A 21,586-nucleotide genomic window follows, 5' to 3' on the forward strand; every position below is an offset into this window, starting at 1 on the left:
GTCATATTTGACCTTTGTGTCTTTCACTCGTAAGGTAAAAACAAATCTTCAGTTTCAGATGTAATGCCATCAGCTATTGTCCCTTGATGGTCGGCATGAAAAGGAAGTTGCGTTAGTCTTTTCTTCCTCATTGTGTATAATCGAGTGTATTGGGTTTGACTTTATTTTGTCCATCGGGAACTGATTGGATGGTTTGCTGTTGCTGCGATCACATGTGAGTGACAGATTATGTTTGTTTGTTTATAGTTTAATAAATAGCCATGCCAGCTACCCCGGCTATATTCATGGCGGGAAAGAGATTTAAAAGGAATGATTAAAATAGGTTTTTAAACTTTATCTTAGACTACAATTCTAAAACTAGATCTGGTCTGAAAAACTGAAAAATAAAGAATTCTGACAGGTTATCCCTCAGGGATCAGAAAATCTCTCTCTGTCTATATCTTTTATATGCCGCTTTTCTAACTAGCAGATTCAGGTGACTCTTTTATGGTCTTAAACAAAATAGCATTTGGGTATTCAAAAGCAATTAAGGGTTTTAAAATGTACTTTTTGAAACAAGTAAACAAACATAAATAAATAAAATAAATAAATAAAACGAATATATATATATATATATATATATATATATATATATATATATATATATATAAACTGCCCTTATTTATGATTAAGGAATGAAAGATATGCAAAGTTCATGCTGGGATTCATAAATAAGCATAGCCATAAACAGAAAAAAACATGAACAAGTAGCATATATTAGCATGCATTAAGTGAAGTACACACACTTCCAAAGAAATATAGGCCTAATGATATTCAAAAACAAAAAAGAGTGTGTCTCATACAGAATATAGGCTACATACACATTTCAGAGGCATTAGGCCCAGAGGCGGCGTCAGCCGATTTTGCCGGGACTTCAGCCCCGAATGTTTTGAGTGTAGCCCCTAATGTATTTTGAAAAGTTGACTGACAAATATGAAACCGGACAATAGTAAACCCCCGAAATCATATGTTGCCTAATTTCATTGTGCTATGGCTTTGCTGCTGTCTCTGACTGGTGATTGTTGAAATCTGTCTCTCACAGAGACGCACCACGTGAGCGATTTAGCTATCCAAGTTCATCTCCAGGATTTACGCGCAACAGCAAACAATCTCACAGCAATTTAAAAAAATAACGCAGTCAGCACCGCCGCACAGTCTTCTGTCAGACCAGATGTTGTCAGGCTATATGTCAGTAAAACTCAGAAAAACTAACTTACTGTCGTGTCAGCCGTTTGCTCGCGGCGCGCACTCTTCAATCACGCGCAAATGCGGCGCGCCATGTATCACGCAAAATAAACTAGCATGTAACGTCGTGTTCTGTCGTCAATTAAGTATTGAAATAACCAAAAGGGAGATTAAAGCTGCGTCAAAACTCTATGTCGGGGCTTTTGTATTCCTTTGTAGGCTACATAAATGTTACACATTTTGGCGTAGCCCTACTCATTTTTCATTATTAATATTCTAATATTTTATCAATATTGCAAAGTCATCAAAACTGACTAAACATTTTGTGACCAAAAATGTGAAAAATAGGCCTACATCTAGCCTAAATGATCGTTCATGACATTCTTTTAACTATAAGCAACCCAATTTGTCTAGATCTGTATTATTTCCTTTGTATAATGAGCTTAAATATTGCTGCGCAGTCGTGTGATTTAGTCTGCTTGATTAACATTATTCACTGATTCTTGGGAATTTGGATAAAACATGTCCCACGAAGAAAAGTGCTAATTCTGTTGGAAATTAATAACATTTTAATGAATAAAAAGAATCAAGGTTATAATCAGGGGGTCCTTTGCACATATGTAAGGTTATTTTATAGGTTTATTTTTAATTTGTATTAATTTAATGATTATATGCTGGCCCATTGCCTACAAAATCAGTTGTCCTCGGATAGGAGATAATCATTTCAACTTGATTAAAAAAACAAAACGTAATAATTAAATTGAAAAATATCTTTACCACATGAAAGAGTACATAGTAAATATTGTTCAAAACTCACTGTTTGTAGTTTTTAATACATATTACAATTATTTTGTGGTTGCTCAAAATGTGTCCCACATATCCGTCACCACCGTCAGATATTTATAAAAAGCAATAAAATCAGGCAACTACAAGGTCAACTTAATTCCTGGGGACCCCATTTTCAAACCTTCAACTCTTCTGCATGCTTCAAGATCACTCAAGCTCCTGTAAGTTTGCTAATTTCTCTTAGACTTGTTCATATTTTTGGACACTGCTACTGTCACAACCATAACATGTCAACACCGTCTCTTTTGTATAAAAAAATATTAGATTAGATTATGACATAAATGTATACTTTTTAAGAAGAGGTCTGAAGTAGATAGCAACAGAGGGAAAAAAAGATGGCTAATGTGAACAACTCATGCATATCATGTGAAAGAGTAGATTTTGTCACCACCGTCATACGTCACCACCGTCAGGTTTTCTGTCTGACGGTGGTGACGTACAGTCTGACGGTGGTGACAAAAACCTCCAAATGGTCCTCAACAAAGGCTAGAATATAATTGTTGATCACAATAAATACCAATATGGCCTGTAATGTTTCATTAACCTGTTTTATATTTGTATTTATGTAATTCTCCCTATATTTCTTCCATACAGGCCTACACAGCATGCTACTATTAAGCAATATAGCACGAGTGAGAGTGAGGATGTTCGTGGATATCCATGAACATCCTCACGAACACGAGTTTCTCTGAAACGCCTTTGGAGACTGCTTATGGTAGAGAAATGAACATTAAATTCATGGGAAACAGCTCTGCTGGACATTCCTGCAGTCAGCATGCCAATTGCAGGCTCCCTCAAAACTTGCGACATCTGTTGGAATGTGCTGTGCGATGAAACTGCACATTTTAGAGTGGCCTTTTATTTTGGCCAGCCTAAGGTACACCTGTGCAATAATCATGCTGTCTAATCAGCATCTTGATATGCCACACCTGTGAGGTGGATGGATTATCTCGGCAAAGGAGAAGTGCTCACTAACACAGATTTAGACAGATTTGTGAACAATATTTGAGAGAAACAGGCTTTTTGTGTACATAGAAAAAGTCTGAGATCTTTGAGTTCAGCTCATGAAAAATGGGGGCAAAAACAAAAGTGTTGCGTTTATAATTTTGTTCAGTGTAATTAGACCGGACCTAACTGCAGTATAACCATTGGTAACCATTCTTTCAATTCACTATTATGCCATGTTCATTTGGCTTACGTCATTTGGAATGCACATAGTGCACCTACTACCTACCTATATAGCACATACAATATCCCTTGTAGGCTATGCATCTCCCATGACTAAAGCCAAATGAAAATGGCATGACAACATTTAATTAAATCTAACATTCACTGTAATTCCCCCCCAATTTCATAGTCATTACTTTAGGTCAACTTTGACTTTATGTATTTTAGGAAGTTATGGCTAGGTAGCAGCTATCTGTGGAGGAGAAGAAACAGGGAATATCAAAAGAAGCGGAGAGAGATAATACACAGTGAGGAAGAGTTAAAGCAGAACTCGGCAACTCTAGTAATTTCTTCGCTGATCTTCACTTTTTTTGTCGCGTGTTTTCTCAAAGAGCTCCCCCTACAGCTGTGGGCCGTATATTTCACAACACAGTCATAAAAAAAACTCACTTGAGGCACCCTCCTCCCCCTTTCTACCACTGCTCATGTGCATATGTTATTATCGTAGCCGGCCGAGGTGGGTAATACATCATACACAGTATCATATGGCATGTGTTTATGTCGAATTGCTGTAAAGCAGTTCGTGTTTCTCGCTTCTCGTTCTCGCTTCTCACAAGACTTCCAATTTCTATCTTGCCGGGACGGTAGTCCCCAAGTTGCAAGGTTGGTTTTCCGCATGGGAACGCTGGGGGGAGCGGGGAAAGTCACCAATATCACCAGAACAGGTTGTTTAACCATCCAAATTATTTCTAGACAGTTTTATTAAGTTAAAAAAGTTGCCAAGTTCTCCTTTAAAGGAGGAATACCTCAGAACGGAAAGGCAAAGATGGAAGAAGAGGGTGGAGGAAGGGAAGCTAAAAAAATTGCAATGACTTGAATGAAAGGGAAAAGAGAAGTCAGAGAAAGGCTTGGAAACATAGACAACAAGTATCAAGAGAACGTAAGAGAAAGGGCTCAGATCACCTAGAAACTCCCCCAAACAGTCCGGTGGATCAGGCCATACACGATCCAGCTCGGAGTAGGCAGGCTAAATGTTTATCACAGTGCTCAGGATTGTTATTTTTTGGACCAAATAGTTAAATAAAGTTGTTAAGCAAGAAGCCATTGACTTGAGTTGTATAAATTTTGGAATTGTATGTTGTAATGAGGACACTGTCACCACCGTCAGATTAGTGTCACCACCGTCAGAGGGAGTTTTATTTGTTTTAAATGAATATGCTTACAATATGTTTCTTCAGTGCTGTTGAGTTATTAAAGTAATGGTATCTTTTAATACAAAAAATATGTTTGTTAAATAAAAAAACATAACTTTTTCTATTTAGGCTTAAAGTAAACGTTGTATGATGTTAGATCTTTTAAAGGAGTACACGTGAAACAGTATAAAACATGAAAAAAAGTGAATATTTAACACTTAACAGCAAATATGTGTACTAAGAATTCCAGATAATGATTTAAAAACTCTAAATACATATTAGACCAAATAAATAAAAAATTATTTGCTTTTTATTGTGTCTGACGGTGTTGACAAAAACAAAGTAATAACTGGAAAAACGCCTATTTTATGAAAAAAATACAAAATGAGGAGGTTGCACCGATATATTGCTGAACAGCCAAGACCTTGGTCTATAATAATATATCTTCAGATTTTGTAATTTTACTAACTTTTTATTTTCAAAATTAAAACCTGTTTTATCCAAATTCCCAAGAATCAGTGTATTACAATGTATTCCTATTTAACTCTGATATAGCCTATATATATAAGGTCCTCGAATGTGTTCGAATATTTCACCAGCATCAGCCTTTTCACAGTTTGTATCACTCCGCTTGTCTGTGTTTGCGCAACTTGCATCATTAAGCCAGTAGGTGGTGACAAGTGACTGTCTTTATGAGTGAACAATTGAAATTTAATTTAACTGATTTAATAGTGCCAAAAACATTGATTAACTCAAGAAAGAAACAAGTTGCTGAAGTGAAACCAAACTTTAATGCTAAAAAGTTTACATCTATGCAAAATAATCATTGAAAGATTTCTCATTTAAGGCCATTCCTGTTTGGAATATGTGATTGTGTATTGTCAACTATAAGCAGAAACATTTTGCATTTCCATTTTCTAGTGTGGATCATTCATTTCAACATTTATTCTCATTCTCATGTTTAAGAATCTGTTATCTGCTTGACAAATAATTTATGTATACTGCCCACTGACATGCTTTTAAAGCTATTGTTATCAAAAAATGTTGGCCTTCAAACACCTTAAAATGCACATATGTAGGTCTGAGAAATCCAAATTTTCTCGGGGGACCATGCCCCCGAACCCCCCTACCTACCTACCTACCTCCCTCACATTTGAATGTGTGTGTCTGTGTGCTAATATGGGCTGGTGTGGCAACAGTGCCAGGACTGAATTTTTTAACCAGTCTGCCCCCTGCATATACTGTAGGCCTAAAATATACATTATTCTCTGTATCGAATCATGTTATCTTATTACCCACCCCAGCCCCTGATGTTTCGGACTCAGCCCCTGATGTTTTAAAACCTAGAAACGCCCCTGATTAGGCCTATAGCCTTTTTTATTACTCGAGTAAAGTGATGGTATCAGATGGAAGAACATGTCCAAAAGAAACATAGTGCCATGGTACCGTGTTTTGTGAAACTATTTTTGTTTTGATTAACTTTTGGCCATTACCTGCAACAGAGTCGTTCGGATGATGCACGTATGTGAAAATCTTCTTTATCGTTGACAAACGATAGGACACTTTTGCATGTTGTTTTCGTTGAAGTAGCCTAGCTAAATCCACTTCATCCGGCGCTTTTTTTTAAAGGCTTATCTGTTTTCTGAAGTGCCACGTTTATGGAACGAGAAACCAAACCATTCCAAACAATTCAGTGCATGAGTGAGCTGTCAGAATGATTCTAAATCGCGAACCGATTCAGAACATTTGAGCCCACATCCCTCATGAAAAAGAATCGACTCAAAAGAGTCATTCATCCGATGTTGTTAGAATCGGTCAGAATAGGCTACTGTATTTTCCCTTGTCATTTGTAGTTGTCAAATAATAGAACATTTGCAAGCTCTGTACGAATGATTCATGAACTGAGAACCGATTCAGACCGTTTTGTTAACCCACTCAAAACCGACTCTAAAGAATGGTTCGTCCGATGTTGGTCAGAAAAATGTGAACACAGTGAAAATCTTCACTGGATAAAATGTTGATTGCAATTGATTAGGTAAATATTAATTTCACCCTGTGCTCATTTTGTTCTTGTGTTGTGAAGTAGCCGAGAATCAGCTATTACGATTGTGAGGTCTATCTGAATGATTCATTAATCTCAATCCGATTTTACAAAGTTTCCCATTTAACCAGCTGCGTCCCAATTCAGAGGCTTCATCCTTCGAAGGCCTGATGCTTCAGAGCGTCCTTCGTTTTATGTGCAATGAAGGATACAACAGATGGATCCTTCACCTTGCCTACCCCAGAATTCATTGTGCACCAGTGATGACAGGATTTTTTGAGGGAAATTTCCGAATTACACTTTTAAACGTAAGTATTGGGTTTCAGCTTTCTACAATATCTAATGATACATGTAAAAAAAAAAACAACAACAACTTTAAAGCGGTTCAAATGTTGACGTATATCCATATAGATGTGATTATATATAGTTTATCCCCTTTATTATATACAGAAATGGACCAAAGTGAACATATTTAGACAGTATGTGAACCCTTTCAGACAGTTTAATATAACTTTTAAAAAAGTCCAGTACAATTGTTACTGCCACTCAACGGCAGCTGTCACAGATTGATCGGACCCGAATTAATGGAGTGATACATCCACAAATCGGGTACCGCTGCTGTTGGTTGTAAACTATCAACATAAAATTCAGACATAATTGCTGAAATATTGTGAGAACAAATTTTTTATAATTTTGGCTTAGGCAATCCCAGTCCCAATCTTTTTACACTTTGCTAACAGCCTTATAGGATCTTCATGAGGTGATTTAATTGCTCACTTTTATTGACCCTTTAAGTAGTGTTTCCCTTTCTGCAGTGCCCTTCAAGGACGCAAAAACGGCATTTGAAATTTGTGTAATTCCCCCTGAAAAGGCTACGATGGATCTGCTGGTGTCCACCCAAATCCTCCACGACAGATTGATCCATTATCCTCCTGGATCTAACGATCTTGTTTATCACTCTATCACTCGTCTTTAAGTTTCATCTCCAGCTTTAAAGATGATCCTTTAAAGATTCCCCAGCTATTCGGGCCTCATTCTTAAAGACATTATCTGAAATTCGACCAAATGTTGGAGTTGTTTATACATCATGTACATAAAAGAGCAATTGTAGTAGCAAACATAATACTGATGTTACTGGCACCTGAATCATTCATAAAGGGAGATTGAGCTGAAGTTTCCATGTACCACCACCAGTATTTAGGTTTACATATTTGCTTTACTGTTCCTCTTTTTTCAAGAGTCAGTGGAAATCATTGATTGAATAGCTTCTCACCAACAGTTCTTGTTTTATTAGCATACTTCGTTCAGGCCTTGACAGCATCCAGGCCCCTTGCTGTCTGTTTGTGTCTCTCTTGGCCAAGCAGCTTATGGTGTCTCCAGCTACAAGCGGTTGATTAATCATGGTGGTTTAGCATTTCAATATCTCCTGCTGAGAAAGCAGAAAAGTTGTGAGGAAAAGAGGAGACGACGGTGTTTCCATGCTGGATTGTTTTGCGTGCTTCCCTGCAGCTCTGCAGAGGCGTGCAAGATTTCAGACTGGTTTGGAAAAGTCCGATTTCCAGACCCTGTTCATCTTCGGTTCCCTTCTCTGAACCAGGTGAGCAACTTCAGACCACTCTCAAGACCTAACTAGCGTCTTTGCCCTTTCATGCATGTATCCATAAAATAGATTTCAGCAGTCTCTATCATTATAAGTGAATTGTTCCTGTGAGCCCGCAAAACACTGTAAAGACAGGATCTTGATGAGCTTTAAATTCAATTAAATTAGGTATCATTCAAAAGATTAAAAAACTCAAAATTCATCCTGTGAAAACCGTTTTGAAATTAGACATTGCATTACCATGGAAATGGTACTTTAAATCCTTTTAGCGGACTCCTCCTCCAAGTTGGCGGTGTCATGTTTCATATTACAAAATTTATTTTAACTATCAAAATCAAAGTTTTCTAATCTTGACAAGACGCATATCGTCAGTCTGAGACTCAAGGTTCCATATGTGGAAGCTGTTTTGTGATAGAACTGATATTGTGACAGAAATGTATTAATTTGTTACAGGAGAACGCATCAAAAAATAAATCAATGGAATGTGGGTGACAATGGGTGGCTATTTTTGGTACAGCGCCTAAAAAAAATCTCATGGGAACTTAAATTTTTGGAATATCAACCTCAAATTTGGAACACAACTTGGCTAGGCATATGGTTTTGATTTTCTAGCAATTTTAGAGTAACAATTACTTTGTAAAATATATATTTTGTATAGATAAAAAAAAAAACGTGTGGATAAGTGTGATTTTTTTTCACAGTGGATAAGTGTTGCTGCATTCAAATATGTCTATTTCTCTACTATTTAGTCGGTTAAACATAATGCATGGCCAGATTTACAGTATTTATAAAACAGTAGTGAGATTCCAAAGTCAAGTGAGCATCTGATGGACACTTTACTTTCCCATAAGGCCATGGGAGAGGATTTAATTTATCTGACTCACTTTGAAGGACATATCCCATAAGGAATCCCCTTCTTTTTATTCAACTCATATACATTAACACAGTGTGTCCAATTTCTCAAAATATCAAAACAACAGATGAATTTTTCCATAATGTAATTTTACACTCACACTGAATTTTCAGCTTAGGCTAAACACCCTTGCGGCAGCAATAATATACTTCACTGAAAGATACACCACCAGGGAACCAAACAGGATTTTCCACATGGGAACCAAAAAAGATTATTTTAGCATCTAGCTTATTCAGCATTCTGAAAATCGTTTTTTTTAACCCTTAACTGCATAGAGGCGATCAATACGATATAGGCCTTCGTTTAAAGTAGGCATGAAATGGAAGCTGCTTGCGATAATCTTTCCTTCCCCATTGTGATGGTCACAGGATCTTACTTTGATTAAAGATATATATTTAAAAAAATAATAATAATAATGATATGCATGGATAAATCATTTATAAGGAGAATAGAAAGGAGATGATATAGCTGGAACCATTTGCATTGATGTTGGTGAATAAGTGTCAGTTTCACACATACAAAAAAATTACACAGTCCTAGGATTTCGGCAAAGCAGTGTCTTGAGGCTGTCAACAGCAAAGCTGAACAAGACAGCTAAATGACCCAAAAGGTTGGAGGGTAGCACACTAGATAAATCCCAGCAGTTTGCTCAGTAATGTGAGGAGCTGACTGCTAGTACAGCAGTTCAGGAACGGGCAGAGCTGACAGTGTATAAAAGTTGGCCAACTTTTTGGACTGAGCAATCAAAGAACAACAAAAGTGAAGCTCAGAAGAAAAAAGGGACCTTAGGGATGAAGTAAGCAGAGGCAAGTTGTGAAAAGACAGTGGAGGACAAAGATAAAGAAATCACAAAGTCAGAGAAGGGGAAGTTATTGGATAAAAAGAAAGTTGTGAGCAGAAATGATAGGCTGACAAACTATAAAAGAACATGTAAGACCTTGAAAAATACATAGGGGTTTTTAAGGCGCGCAAGTCTGGAGGTCTACACCTGCATGATAAGGAACTTGGAACTTTGAATGGAAAAGAGGTTTGGCATAAACACAGCTTTGATAAAATACTGCAAGTTTAGTCCCCACTCCTGTTATTGAGAGAACCTGTTCCTGTTTAAGTCGTTGATTTGGTCTCCTGCTCCATCTTGTGGTTCAAATGGTGCACCTTCTAAATGCTGACTGTGAATTGAACCACATAGCCTACAGAAAATGCCAAATAGTTTATTTTATTTAAAAATATATAATATATTTTAGTATTATATATAATATTTGAATATATACCCCAATGAGCCAAAACATTATGACCACCTGCCTAATATGCTGTTGGTCCTCTGCGTGCTTCTAAAACAGCGCCGACCCGCCAATGCATGTCCTGTAGTGTATCTGTCACCAAGACATTAGTAGTAGATCATTCAAGTCCTGTGGGTTGTGAGGTGGAGCCATGGATCAAACTTAATCCCACAGATTCTCAATTGGATTGTGATCTGGGGAATTTGGAGGCTTGGTCAACACCCTGAACTCTACATCATGTTCCTCAAACCATTCCGGAACAATGTGTAGTGTGTCAGGGTGTATTGTCCTGCTGAAACAGGCCACTTCCACCAGGGAACACCAGTGTCATACCTGGACTCAGGGTGTCCCAGCAAAGCATCACACAGACACATTCAATTCTGAAGCTCATGTGCCCATTATAGATGCCGAACAGGGGTCAACATAGGTCAACACTCTGATTGGTCTGCAGCTATGCAGCACCATATGCAGCAGAGTGTGAATGTGTGTGACACATTCCTCCCATGCCCATCATTAAAATTGTGTGTGACTTGTGCCTCAGTAGACCTTCTGTTGGCTCGGACCAGACGGAATAGCATTCATTGCCCTCATGCATCGATGAGCCTTGGACACCCAACACCCTGTTGCCGGTTTGTGGTTTGTCCCTCCTCGGACTCTGTTGGTAAATTCTCACCACTGCTGACTGGGATCAACCCACAAGCCTTGCCGTTTCAGAGATACTCTGACCCATCACCTTGCTATAACAATTTGGCACTTGTCAAAGTCGATCTTTATTGCTGCCCATTTCTCCTGCATCCAACACATTGATTATTAGAACTGATTGTTTGCTAGAATATTTGCATATTTATAGAATTTGTAGAAATTCCACACATAACTGTTACACAGTAGAGGCATTTAGAGAGGAGTATCTAAATGTCGCATATAGTGTGAAAATGATGTGCAGAATTTCTGATATAAAATTATAAAACATATTATACATTTAATAAATTCTGTATTTAAAAAAGAGATAAACACAGGTGGTTGTGAATATTGCATGAAGGTAAAAAAAAGAAGATTTATTACACCACAGAATAATGCCATAACGGCCATTAGTAAACAATTAAAAAAAAAAGTCCTTTACATGCTGCATTTCTTTAATTAGTTTGAAATATATGTGTTTTGACCAGCTTTTTTAAAATAAAACAACAATAAAAAAGGTAGATATGTAACAATTGGTTTGTTATAAAAGTATATAAAATTATACTACTATTTCTTTTTAATTCGCTGCTAACGTTTCTGTGTGGTGGTGTCATGTGGTATGACGCCTGACAGATGTCTGATTCATTTGAACGAATCGGTTCGGTTCAGTAAACCATTTGAAAAAACTGATTCACCAATTCCTATAACAATTCAGTAACAGGCTCACTGTAAAAAGTGTTTAGTTGACTTAACTTAAACAAGTGAGGAAACCTGTTGCCTTAAAATTATTAATTAATAAACTTCATGCATAGGCCTACTAATAAAAAAAAAAAAAAGGTTTTGTGAACTTGACAATTCCACGTAACTTATTTTTTTCAATTACGTAGAAATTTGGAAAATATGTACGTAGCCTATAGCCTACGTGAAATCTTCGAGGTTTGATTTGATTTCTTGTAAACGCTGTCTAATAATGATTTCTAGCCAGAGACATTTATTGAGTTGAATATGATCTGAAAATGTATAATTAAATATGAACAAAAATCTACTTTGTGTTTTGACATTTTTGTTGTTCATTCATTTGTTCTTCACCTGTTGTTATTAAACATTATTAAACATAAATCCAATTGATTTTATGATGTCTGACTTGACAGTCTAAACAGAATTAAAAAAGTAATATTATGTTGTAAATGTTTTAAAAATGATCGAGTTCACATAGGCTACATGTAATTTTTGAGTTTAATTAATATCTTAAGTTAACATGTTAACTGTGTATATTTATTTATTTATTTAGTAAAATATTTTTTTCACTCAATGGAACCAATGTTTTAATGTTTTAACGCTCATCAGCATCGTAAATCCTGCAAAGTTGTATGTATATTTATAACACTATACTTAGTATATTGTATATACTATACTATACTATACTTAGTATATTGCATCAAATTACAAAAAAATAAAATAATTGAAAGTTTTTCTTTTGCTATTTGAACACATTGGAACACAAAAATATATTTAATGTAGTCTCTCATTCACCGCAATAGTATTTTTCCCAACTCATGGTAAAAAAAAAAAAAAAAGTTGCTGCCTTAAATTAAGTACAATCAACCTTAAGTACAATTCCAACAAACAAAACTCTGACACTAATTTCAGCTCAGTGATTCAAAAGCTATTTCGCAAATCAGTTCAACTGAATCAAATGAACCGGATCATATACATGATTCGCGAATCACACAAGCTGACACTTCCTGTAGCACTGCACCGCCTCAAACAAAACAAGCAACTTAGTTTCCCATACAACCTGGAGAGAAGGCCGCAGTGAAGATAATCCACTGCAGCGGACATATAAAACACTTTTATAATAATTACGTGTCTATAATAGAGGAATCGTGTGTTTTAACACAAATACTGGAGCTGTGAGCTGGTAATTACGGCGATTATGGCGGCCAGCTACAACGCGAAAGAGGAAGACGGTCATCTCTCCGGATCCGCGGGGCTCGGCGGAACCGCCATCCGGACCAGAAAGCCCGACAACACCGCCTTCAAACAGCAGCGCTTGCCGGCCTGGCAGCCCATCTTGACTGCGGGGACCGTGTTGCCCGCGTTCTTCGTCATCGGCCTCATCTTCATTCCCATAGGAATCGGCCTCTTCGTGACGTCCAACAACATCAAAGAGATCGAGGTTTGAGTCTGTTGCAGTGTGTGTAGTGTCATTTTACTAACAAACACACAGCTAATAGACGTCTACTGTTCACTCGGACGTCGTGAGGTCTATGTAACCGCGTGTTAAGCATGTTTCTCTGGTTTACAGATTGAATATACCGGGACTGACATGTCCAGCCCGTGTTTTAACTGCTCTCAAAACTTCAGCTGGAACAGCACGACTCCATGCAAATGTGTCCTGTCCTTCTTTCTCGACCAGCCTTTCGAGGTGAGTGAGTGTTTGTGACCTGCCCATTGTGCGGCATTCCTTTTCAAGGGATGGTGTAGCCAAAATAAACGTTTTGTCTTTAACTCACTCTCAATGTTGTTCCAACTCCATGTGACTTAACCCTTTATTAAAGCCTTACATATGAAGCAACAGTCAGAAGTGTAAATAGTACCTGAAAACTGAAAATAACCCAAAAACCATCAAGTGGCTGGAACATAAACGTGCATTAAAGTTGAAGAAGGACCCATGCTCAGTTTTTTTCCCCCATACAATGAAACCTTTTAGTGGCCATTGAATGTCGAAGTGTTAAAAGGACAAAAACACAACAACAACTACTGCACAAAAGTGTCTTTAACATACTTGTGATGACTTGTGTTCTATATTATATATTCCATGTGTTCTGAAGCCTTCTACCATCTTTTACCTCTCATGTCTCAAATCATTCAAGCTTTTGCATATTAAAATTAGGCTATTTTTAACTTGTGTACAAGGTTTCTGGTGTCAGCTGCTTCCAGTGTTTTTTAGCTGCACAAAAACAGTCTGTTATATGCTACTTGATATCGCAAACTGTTATTTATTATATTAAAGTACTCATAAAAACACTGGTTTGTAGCACAAATAGTTAAACTGTTTACTACACTGTTATTCTTTTAGTTATTTACTCATTGCGGCTAATAAATTGGAGGTCTCTCACACTTTGATGGGTATTAAATTATCATCATATTCATTGCTACATGGTTTTGGTCATTATGTAGAAACGTAGTACCATAGTACTTTTGTTAGTAGTTTCATCAATCACTTTTAGTTGTACTTTGAGGAAAAGAAAGTCCTTGTTTTTCCTATCTGATAACATCTGACACGCATTTTAAATCCAAAGGTTCCCGGTTTAGTTATTTATAGAAGATATTTTACTAGTGGGTTAATTGATGAGCTTTCACAACAATGCCAGTTCACGACTCTAACTTTCTGTCCTCAGAGTAATGTCTTCATGTACTATGGCCTCTCAAATTTCTACCAAAACCATCGACGGTATGTGAAGTCCAGAGATGACAGCCAACTCAATGGAGACCTTAACTCACTTAAGGTATTGCATGTTTGAATCTATCTATCTTTCTGTAACACTATATATCTACACAGATACAGATCTATACTCTTGTTGCCTCACTTCCCATTCAGGCAATGACTTTGCAGGCTGTGTTTGCGCATGAAGGTATCTTACGAAACTGATTTCGGACAGACTTCTGAGGCAGCATAGAGCTTTGGTGATAACTAAGCAAATATTGAATTACTGCGATACTAAGTTCTCACTAGAAATGATATCAAAAGTTAGCCAAAAATGTAAATTTTACACTCAAACTGACCACTAAACAACTTTCAGATGACATCTGTATTTTTTTTAGTTTAACTGTTATGGAACTGAACGCACAGGATTGTGGGATATAGCCTAATAGGCAGCGAAGGGCACATCTATGCCGCTGCTTACAAAAATCACTCAGATGAAGGGATCTCGGTAGAAAGGATGTGACGTGATCATTGGATTGGGACGTGCCCTGTTGCCTTCCTACTTCCGAATGCTTCCTGTGGAGGCAGCATTTTTCAACATCTATCTATCTATCTATCTATCTATCTATCTATCTATCTATCTATCTATCTATCTGTCTATCTGTCTATTGACACTCTGTCTTTCAGTTTAATGATATATAGACAGCCCTAGTTTTAATGACGAAGCAAATAGAAACTAAATGGTTCTCCTAGTTTTGAGCTCAGCTGTCTGACATGTTTGACAGCATAGTATGCTTCGCCAGCGCTGACAGATGTCAACGCTATGTCAACAAGCGCTGCATGAGAGCAGGGTTTGGCATCATGGGTTTAAAACATCTCCACACCTATTATAGCCCTGTCAATCACCGAGAGACCTTGTCGCTTTTAATGAACTTTAAACAGCTGTCACCGGTTACAAGAAGTCTACTGCTTCCTGAATAAAAGACGTACTTGATTGTATGTTATATGTGAAGCTCAAAGCGTATCTTATATATTTCAGGATCCAAGCAAAGAATGTGAGCCGTACCGCGTTAATGAAAAGCCAATAGCCCCGTGTGGAGCCATTGCTAACAGCATGTTTAATGGTAAGACCTGGGTCTGAATACTTGCCATCGTGCGAGACCGTTTCCTCAAGAGTTCTAATATCGATTGTCTCTTTCACTCTTTGCTTCAGACACATTGGACTTGTTTTACATTGATCCCAATGGAACAAAAAAAACAATTCCACTGATCAAAAAAGGGATTGCATGGTGGACGGACAAACACGTGAAGTTCAGAAATCCTGCTGGCAGTAATCTTACTGCTGTTTTTAGAGGTATAATTCTATATATAGACTTGCATGTTTACTGTGATGAATTGGCATATGTTTTCCCATATCTCGAACTAAAACTCTCCTCATCTTCCAGACACCGCGAAGCCGGTCAACTGGCTCAAGCCTGTTTATGAGCTAGACACTGACTCAGAAAACAACGGCTTCATAAATGAGGATTTCATTGTATGGATGCGTACGGCTGCCCTCCCCACCTTCAGAAAGCTCTACCGCATCATTCAGAAGAAGAACAACATGACACCCACACTGCCCAGAGGAAACTACACCCTGGAAGTCACCTACAGTATCCTTGCATTGCTTACCTTTACAACGTGAAGCTCTGCAGACAGAGATAGCTAACAGTGTGTGTGTAAGGAGTATGTAAATGAACAAGAAATATTTCCGATTCTGCACGAGATCAACAATATCAAATCATACTCCGATAGCTTTTCATTCAAATTGCTAGGCTAATCATATTATTTGTAATTCAAATTATTATTTTCAATTAAAATTAAGCATATTCACTATCGGTCTTTGACTTTGGTAAGTAGTATACACTACCATTCAAAAGTTTGGGGTTAGAAAGATTTTTCTTTTGAATTAAATTAATACATTTATTCAGCAAGGATGCATTAAATTGATCAAAAATGACAGAAAAGATATTTATAATCTTACAGAAGATTTTTATTTTAAATAATGTTCTATATTAAGCAGCACGCTTGTTTTCAACATTGATAATAATAAATGTTTCTTGAGCATCAAATCATCATATTAGAATGATTTCTGAAGGATCATGTGACACTGAAGACTGGAGTAATGATGCTGAAAATTCAGCTTTACCATCACGGGAATAAATTATATTTTAAAATTTATTCAAATAGAAAACAGTTACTGTAAATTGTAATATTTCACAATATTATTGTTTTACTGTGTTTTTGATCAAATAAATGCAGCCTTGGTGAGTATAAGAGACTTCTTCCAAAAACATCTTCCTGACCCCAAACTTTTAAATAATAATGTATATTTGCTCTGAAATAGAAAAAAAATATCTATTTTTTGCCATCCGTGGAATCATAACCGCTATTGTTGACTAGTAATTAAAATATTTAATGCAAGAACCATTTAAAAATGGCATAGGAATTCCATGAACAATAGAGAGTGATAACACAAACTGTTTTATGTGTTTGAACTTATTTATTAAAAAGGTATAAAAAAAGAAAGAAAACTGATTAATGAAATAAATTAATAACTTCAAGTGTTTTAAATGAGGGAGGGATTAATTTTATGCCACAATAACTGTATTAGTTCTTAAACAAATTAGTTACAAAGTACAAACCATACATCGCATATACAGAAAATGCACACACAGGATGATTGTATTGTGACACCCAGTATTTCACCTCCAAATATTAACAACACACACAGGGCCAGATTTACTAAACAGGGCAAATTAGCTTGAGAGCGCAATTCCACAAAGGCGCAGATGGGAGTGTAAAGTTCAGCGTGTGATCTACTGACGACACGCAAATTAAAGAACACAGCCGGATTATTTCCATAATGTTTTTTTGGGTGGTAAATAATGGCGCAAATACCAGTAAATTGCCGAGCGCAAACCTTAGTAAATCACCTTGTATGAGTCAATTAAATACTTTCCTCTGATAAATTTTCCATCTGAAAGGAAAACTCCTACAAATGCATAATAAGGTCAGCCACAAAAATAACCCTGTTCACGCCTTTTCAGCGCAAATTTTTCACTGTGTCTTTAGTAAATCCTGAAGGTAGTGTTTTAATGCCAAAAGAGGGTTTGCACTGGCACAAGCTGTTAGTTCATCTGGCCTACAGTGTCAAGTATTATATATTTATTTTATGAGTCAGTAATTTTATCCCTTAAAACTCATTAGGGATGCAACGATACCATTTTTTCAGAATCGATCCGATCCGATACCAAAAATTCTGAATATCGACGATACCGATCTGATACCGGCACAATTTTTTATTTTTTTTATCAAGTAGAATTTCTATAACTCTGTGTTGAACTGATTATCACTATTTTGTGTGTTAAACACAATCTAAATTATACAGACAACTTCATTATAAAGAAAAACAACAACAACAAAAAATATATGATCAGAATCTGACATAAATGCTATTATAAACTAGATTAGTGGATAATTCAGCAGTAAATTTTAGTCTAGAAAAATCATGAGTGCACAATAATTGTATAAAATCTGAACGTTTTGTGAAAAAAAAACGTTTAGTGGGGAACAAATTAGAGACAATAAGTGTAACACTAAATCTGGTAAAACTTTACACATTGCTCTTTGTATTGTTGTAAAATACATTCATGAAAAATAAGATAACAAATCAAAAATATCAATTATTTTATATATAGCCTACTATAAAGTTGAGACATTTTTTAAATGTATAGCACAGCTGTTTAGTGAGGTAGCAACATATGATAGATAGGACAGAACAAAAACGGCTTTTAATAATCTTTCACTGCGTCACTGTATTATGATATGAAAGGTTCACAAAGCGCTTATGCGCATCACACGCAGAATGATGCGCTTGAAGCAACATGAGTCACAGCGCGCAGCGCGTCGAGTCCGCATTAAAGTTTAAAGCACAAAGAAAATACATATTGGTGTAGTGTATTATACAGTATCTATCTATGCAATAGTCTATTCAGCATTTTCTTTTAACAGTTTTTTATTTTAGTTACTGTGCGCATGAAGAACATGCCATGACTTTACTCCAGTGTTGTGATCTAACAGACACCCGGTAGAAAGTAACATGATTAAGGTACAGCAATAAAGTCCAGCAAGATAAAGTTGTTTGATGCGAAACCATAGACCTTTATCTACAGATCAAGTATAATAATAGTAACATTGAATCACCTTGGAGAGAGTTTCATCGTGTTAACTGTGGTAACCAAACGCGACGCGCTGTTTGAATGAAGAATGATTAGCCGCAGCTGAGGGAAATGTTTACGTGAGCTTGAATTTAACGACTTAAATATTAATTTCTATCTCACAATATACTATATAATGGCTTCAGAACACTTATAATGTTGTGCACGAAAACGTATGGTGCTTTATAATGTTTGTGTGCCTTTTGTGGGGCTTAACAATAACACTGAATAGTATACGCACAATATCGGATTTGGATCGGCCTCGTCTGATCGATAGCCTACCCGATCCGGCAAAAATGGCAGTATCGGAGCCGATACCGATACTGAGTATCGGATCGGTGCATCCCTAAAACTCATCTTTGATAATCAAAATTACATATTTAAATGTTTTTTTTCCTGTGAAAATATTTTCTTCATGCCCTCACCCTTGCTTAATTTAGTATGCGTGGACTCATGAATATGCAAATTAGCCCCGCCTCCACTCACTCACACCAGCTCAGAATAGATACCTGATCCACTTGACATGTAAACAACATTAAAAACTTGATTTTCACCACAGGGGGTCTTTAATAACTTCTAAATTGACATTGTTTCCTCAACCACTTGCCCCTCAGACTACCCCGTCCGCAGCTTTGAGGGCCGCAAGCGTATGATCCTCAGCACCATCTCCTGGATGGGAGGGAAAAACCCCTTCTTGGGCATCGCCTACATAACGGTGGGCTCCATCTGCTTCTTCCTCGGCGTGGTGCTCCTCTTCATTCATCACAAATACGGAAACCGCAACAACAGCTCTGATATTTCCAATTAGGCTTGTGGAGTGCATGCGTTCTGTCAGGCATTTGAATGGCATGCTTCGATTCCAGTTTATCATTTTAATGGTGCAAGACAGCATTTGACCACTTGATGTTCAGCTTATTTATTTCTCAAGATAAAGATGTTGTGTCCACTTCAAAGTTTTATTTTTTAATTTTTATTCTTTCTGATGATGGTTCATTTCAAGCATGATTTGACCGTTTATTTGCACATGTCTGTTTAAGCCTGAGGTTAGCGTGATATTTATGGAAGCTTGTTTCCACCACGTAATAAAAACGGGTTATTGCCATTTTTATCTCTTAATTCAGACTTTTTTTTACTGCGAATTAGAGATATAAACTCAAAAAAATGTCGCAATTACCTATTTTAGCGACGGTTACAACAAGCTTCCATACATATTCCAAGATAGATCCAATGCAAAGTCAAATTTGTATAAATTAAATGAATGTATATTTGTATTTCATAGAAATGGTTTTTACTTTTAGCCAAAAGTGATGTTTAAACAGGGCAATGTAATATGACTACTTTATGTTTTAAGTTTAATATAAAAAGAATAGTTTCACTTTTCCTCTGAGGTTCATAAAGTCAAATACTGAATCTGTGTTTATTTCTGAACTTCTATATAGTGCCAGATTATGGTAGGGATCATTGACAACTACATCTAATTTTTGAGGACTGTTACATGCTTATTGTTTTCTGGAGATGTTTATGCTCTTTGCTGTGTGTACTTTAATGCTTGCAACAAGGACCAAATGTTTAATTCTGTGTCTATTTAATTGAAACTGTCATCTCATTTTGGCTGTCGTGTCTTTTTTAAGTGTTGTTATGTTTTAAGCATGTCTGCCTCTAACAAATACGCACTTTAGAATGTGACAAGCCATACATTTTTGGTCAGTTTTTAGGAGTGTGTGCTGCGTTGTTGGGCGAATAAAATGTCTAATTACTGAACTTCCTGAGAATTTCTCATTATTATGTGTGAAGTAAACATTGCATTCTTTATCTGCTGGAGGCATTGCCAAATGAAGGCAAGTTGAAGACTGAATTAAAAAGTTAACATGTTAAATCAATACAGGACAAAATCACTTTTTAATCCTCTTGTAACATGAAGTTTAATAAAATTTATTTGATTTATAAGCAATTGACAGTCTCAACCCACACTGTAAAAAGTGATCTGTTGACAACCTAAAAAAGTGAGTAAATCCATTACCTTAAAATTAAGTAAATAAACTTCATGCATAATTGGAAAAAATCTATAAGTTATGTGGTGTTGTCAAGTTCACATAGCTTAATTTTTTTAAGTACACATTAAGTTTATTTCATTTTAAAGCGACGGTTACATCACTTTTTTAAGTTAAGTCAACTGATACATTTTTACAGTGCAACGCTACAATAAACAATTTAGAAAGTTTAGTTAAACCTAGAATATATATATATATATATTATTTTTTTTTACAAATTATTAAATATTTCCATCAAATAAAAAAAAAGCATACAGGTTTGGAATGACATGATGGTGAGTAAATCATATTTTCTAAAAAAATTAGAAATTAAGAGCTATGAAGAGCAAAATCTGACTAATTAAATGACAATTACTTTTTGTTTTGCATTCAGTCCATATATGGAGATCAATTTGTCCTTTGCAAATGATGAAAATAGTTTGCAACTTGTACATACAGTAGAAACAAGTTATCTTGAGTGCATTATTTTAAAAGATGCTTCATTGTTCTTCCCCAGTACATGATAATATAATGTTTTTTGTTTGTTTTTTGGCTAGTTAATTGTTAAAAAGTCACAATTGTTAAGAAAGCATGTGATGAATAAATTAAAATAGCACTGCTTTGACGTCTTTCTATCAAAAAGGAGAAATATTTCCTTTTCTTTTGTGATAAATGAGACTCTGAAGAAGGTGAATGCATGTATAACATTAAAGATATACAACTTAAGCAGCACTGAAAGAGCGATTTTTCATTCATTCGTTTCCTTTATTAGTCTTCAAACCAAAAGATGAAACCCAAACTGGATCAGTAAAAAGGACCATCTAAAGCTGTGCATAATCTGATAGCCTCTGGCTTCTTCATTACACCAGAAGCAACATCTGTTCTCTCCTGCTGTTGGTATGTTGGACTGAAAGACCGGCTGCTC

The 21,586-nt window shown here is 36.3% G+C and overlaps 1 protein-coding gene across 1 annotated transcript; it reads left to right on the plus strand.

The window, feature by feature from the left end:
• Positions 1 to 12,650: 12,650 nt before the first annotated feature.
• tmem30ab (transmembrane protein 30Ab) lies at positions 12,651 to 20,392 on the plus strand. Its single transcript, XM_084090172.1, has 7 exons — positions 12,651 to 13,121; positions 13,251 to 13,370; positions 14,347 to 14,454; positions 15,412 to 15,496; positions 15,586 to 15,726; positions 15,818 to 16,024; positions 19,246 to 20,392. The coding sequence occupies exons 1-7, from the start codon at positions 12,879 to 12,881 to the stop codon at positions 19,437 to 19,439; spliced, it is 1,098 nt and encodes a 365-aa protein (XP_083946298.1). The 5' UTR covers positions 12,651 to 12,878; the 3' UTR covers positions 19,440 to 20,392.
• Positions 20,393 to 21,586: the final 1,194 nt, after the last annotated feature.

Source organism: Abramis brama (genome assembly GCF_963993115.1).
Source record: "Abramis brama genome assembly, chromosome: 18".
NCBI classification, from domain to species: Eukaryota; Metazoa; Chordata; class Actinopteri; order Cypriniformes; family Leuciscidae; genus Abramis; species Abramis brama.

Excerpts from the sequence above, each read along its gene's own strand:
- tmem30ab (XM_084090172.1), top strand. The coding sequence starts at position 12,879 with ATGGCGGCCAGCTACAACGCGAAAGAGGAAGACGGTCATCTCTCCGGA. Across the intron at positions 13,122-13,250 it reads ACAACATCAAAGAGATCGAG|ATTGAATATACCGGGACTGA; the intron begins GTTTGAGTCTGT and ends TCTGGTTTACAG. Across the intron at positions 14,455-15,411 it reads GAGACCTTAACTCACTTAAG|GATCCAAGCAAAGAATGTGA; the intron begins GTATTGCATGTT and ends TATATATTTCAG.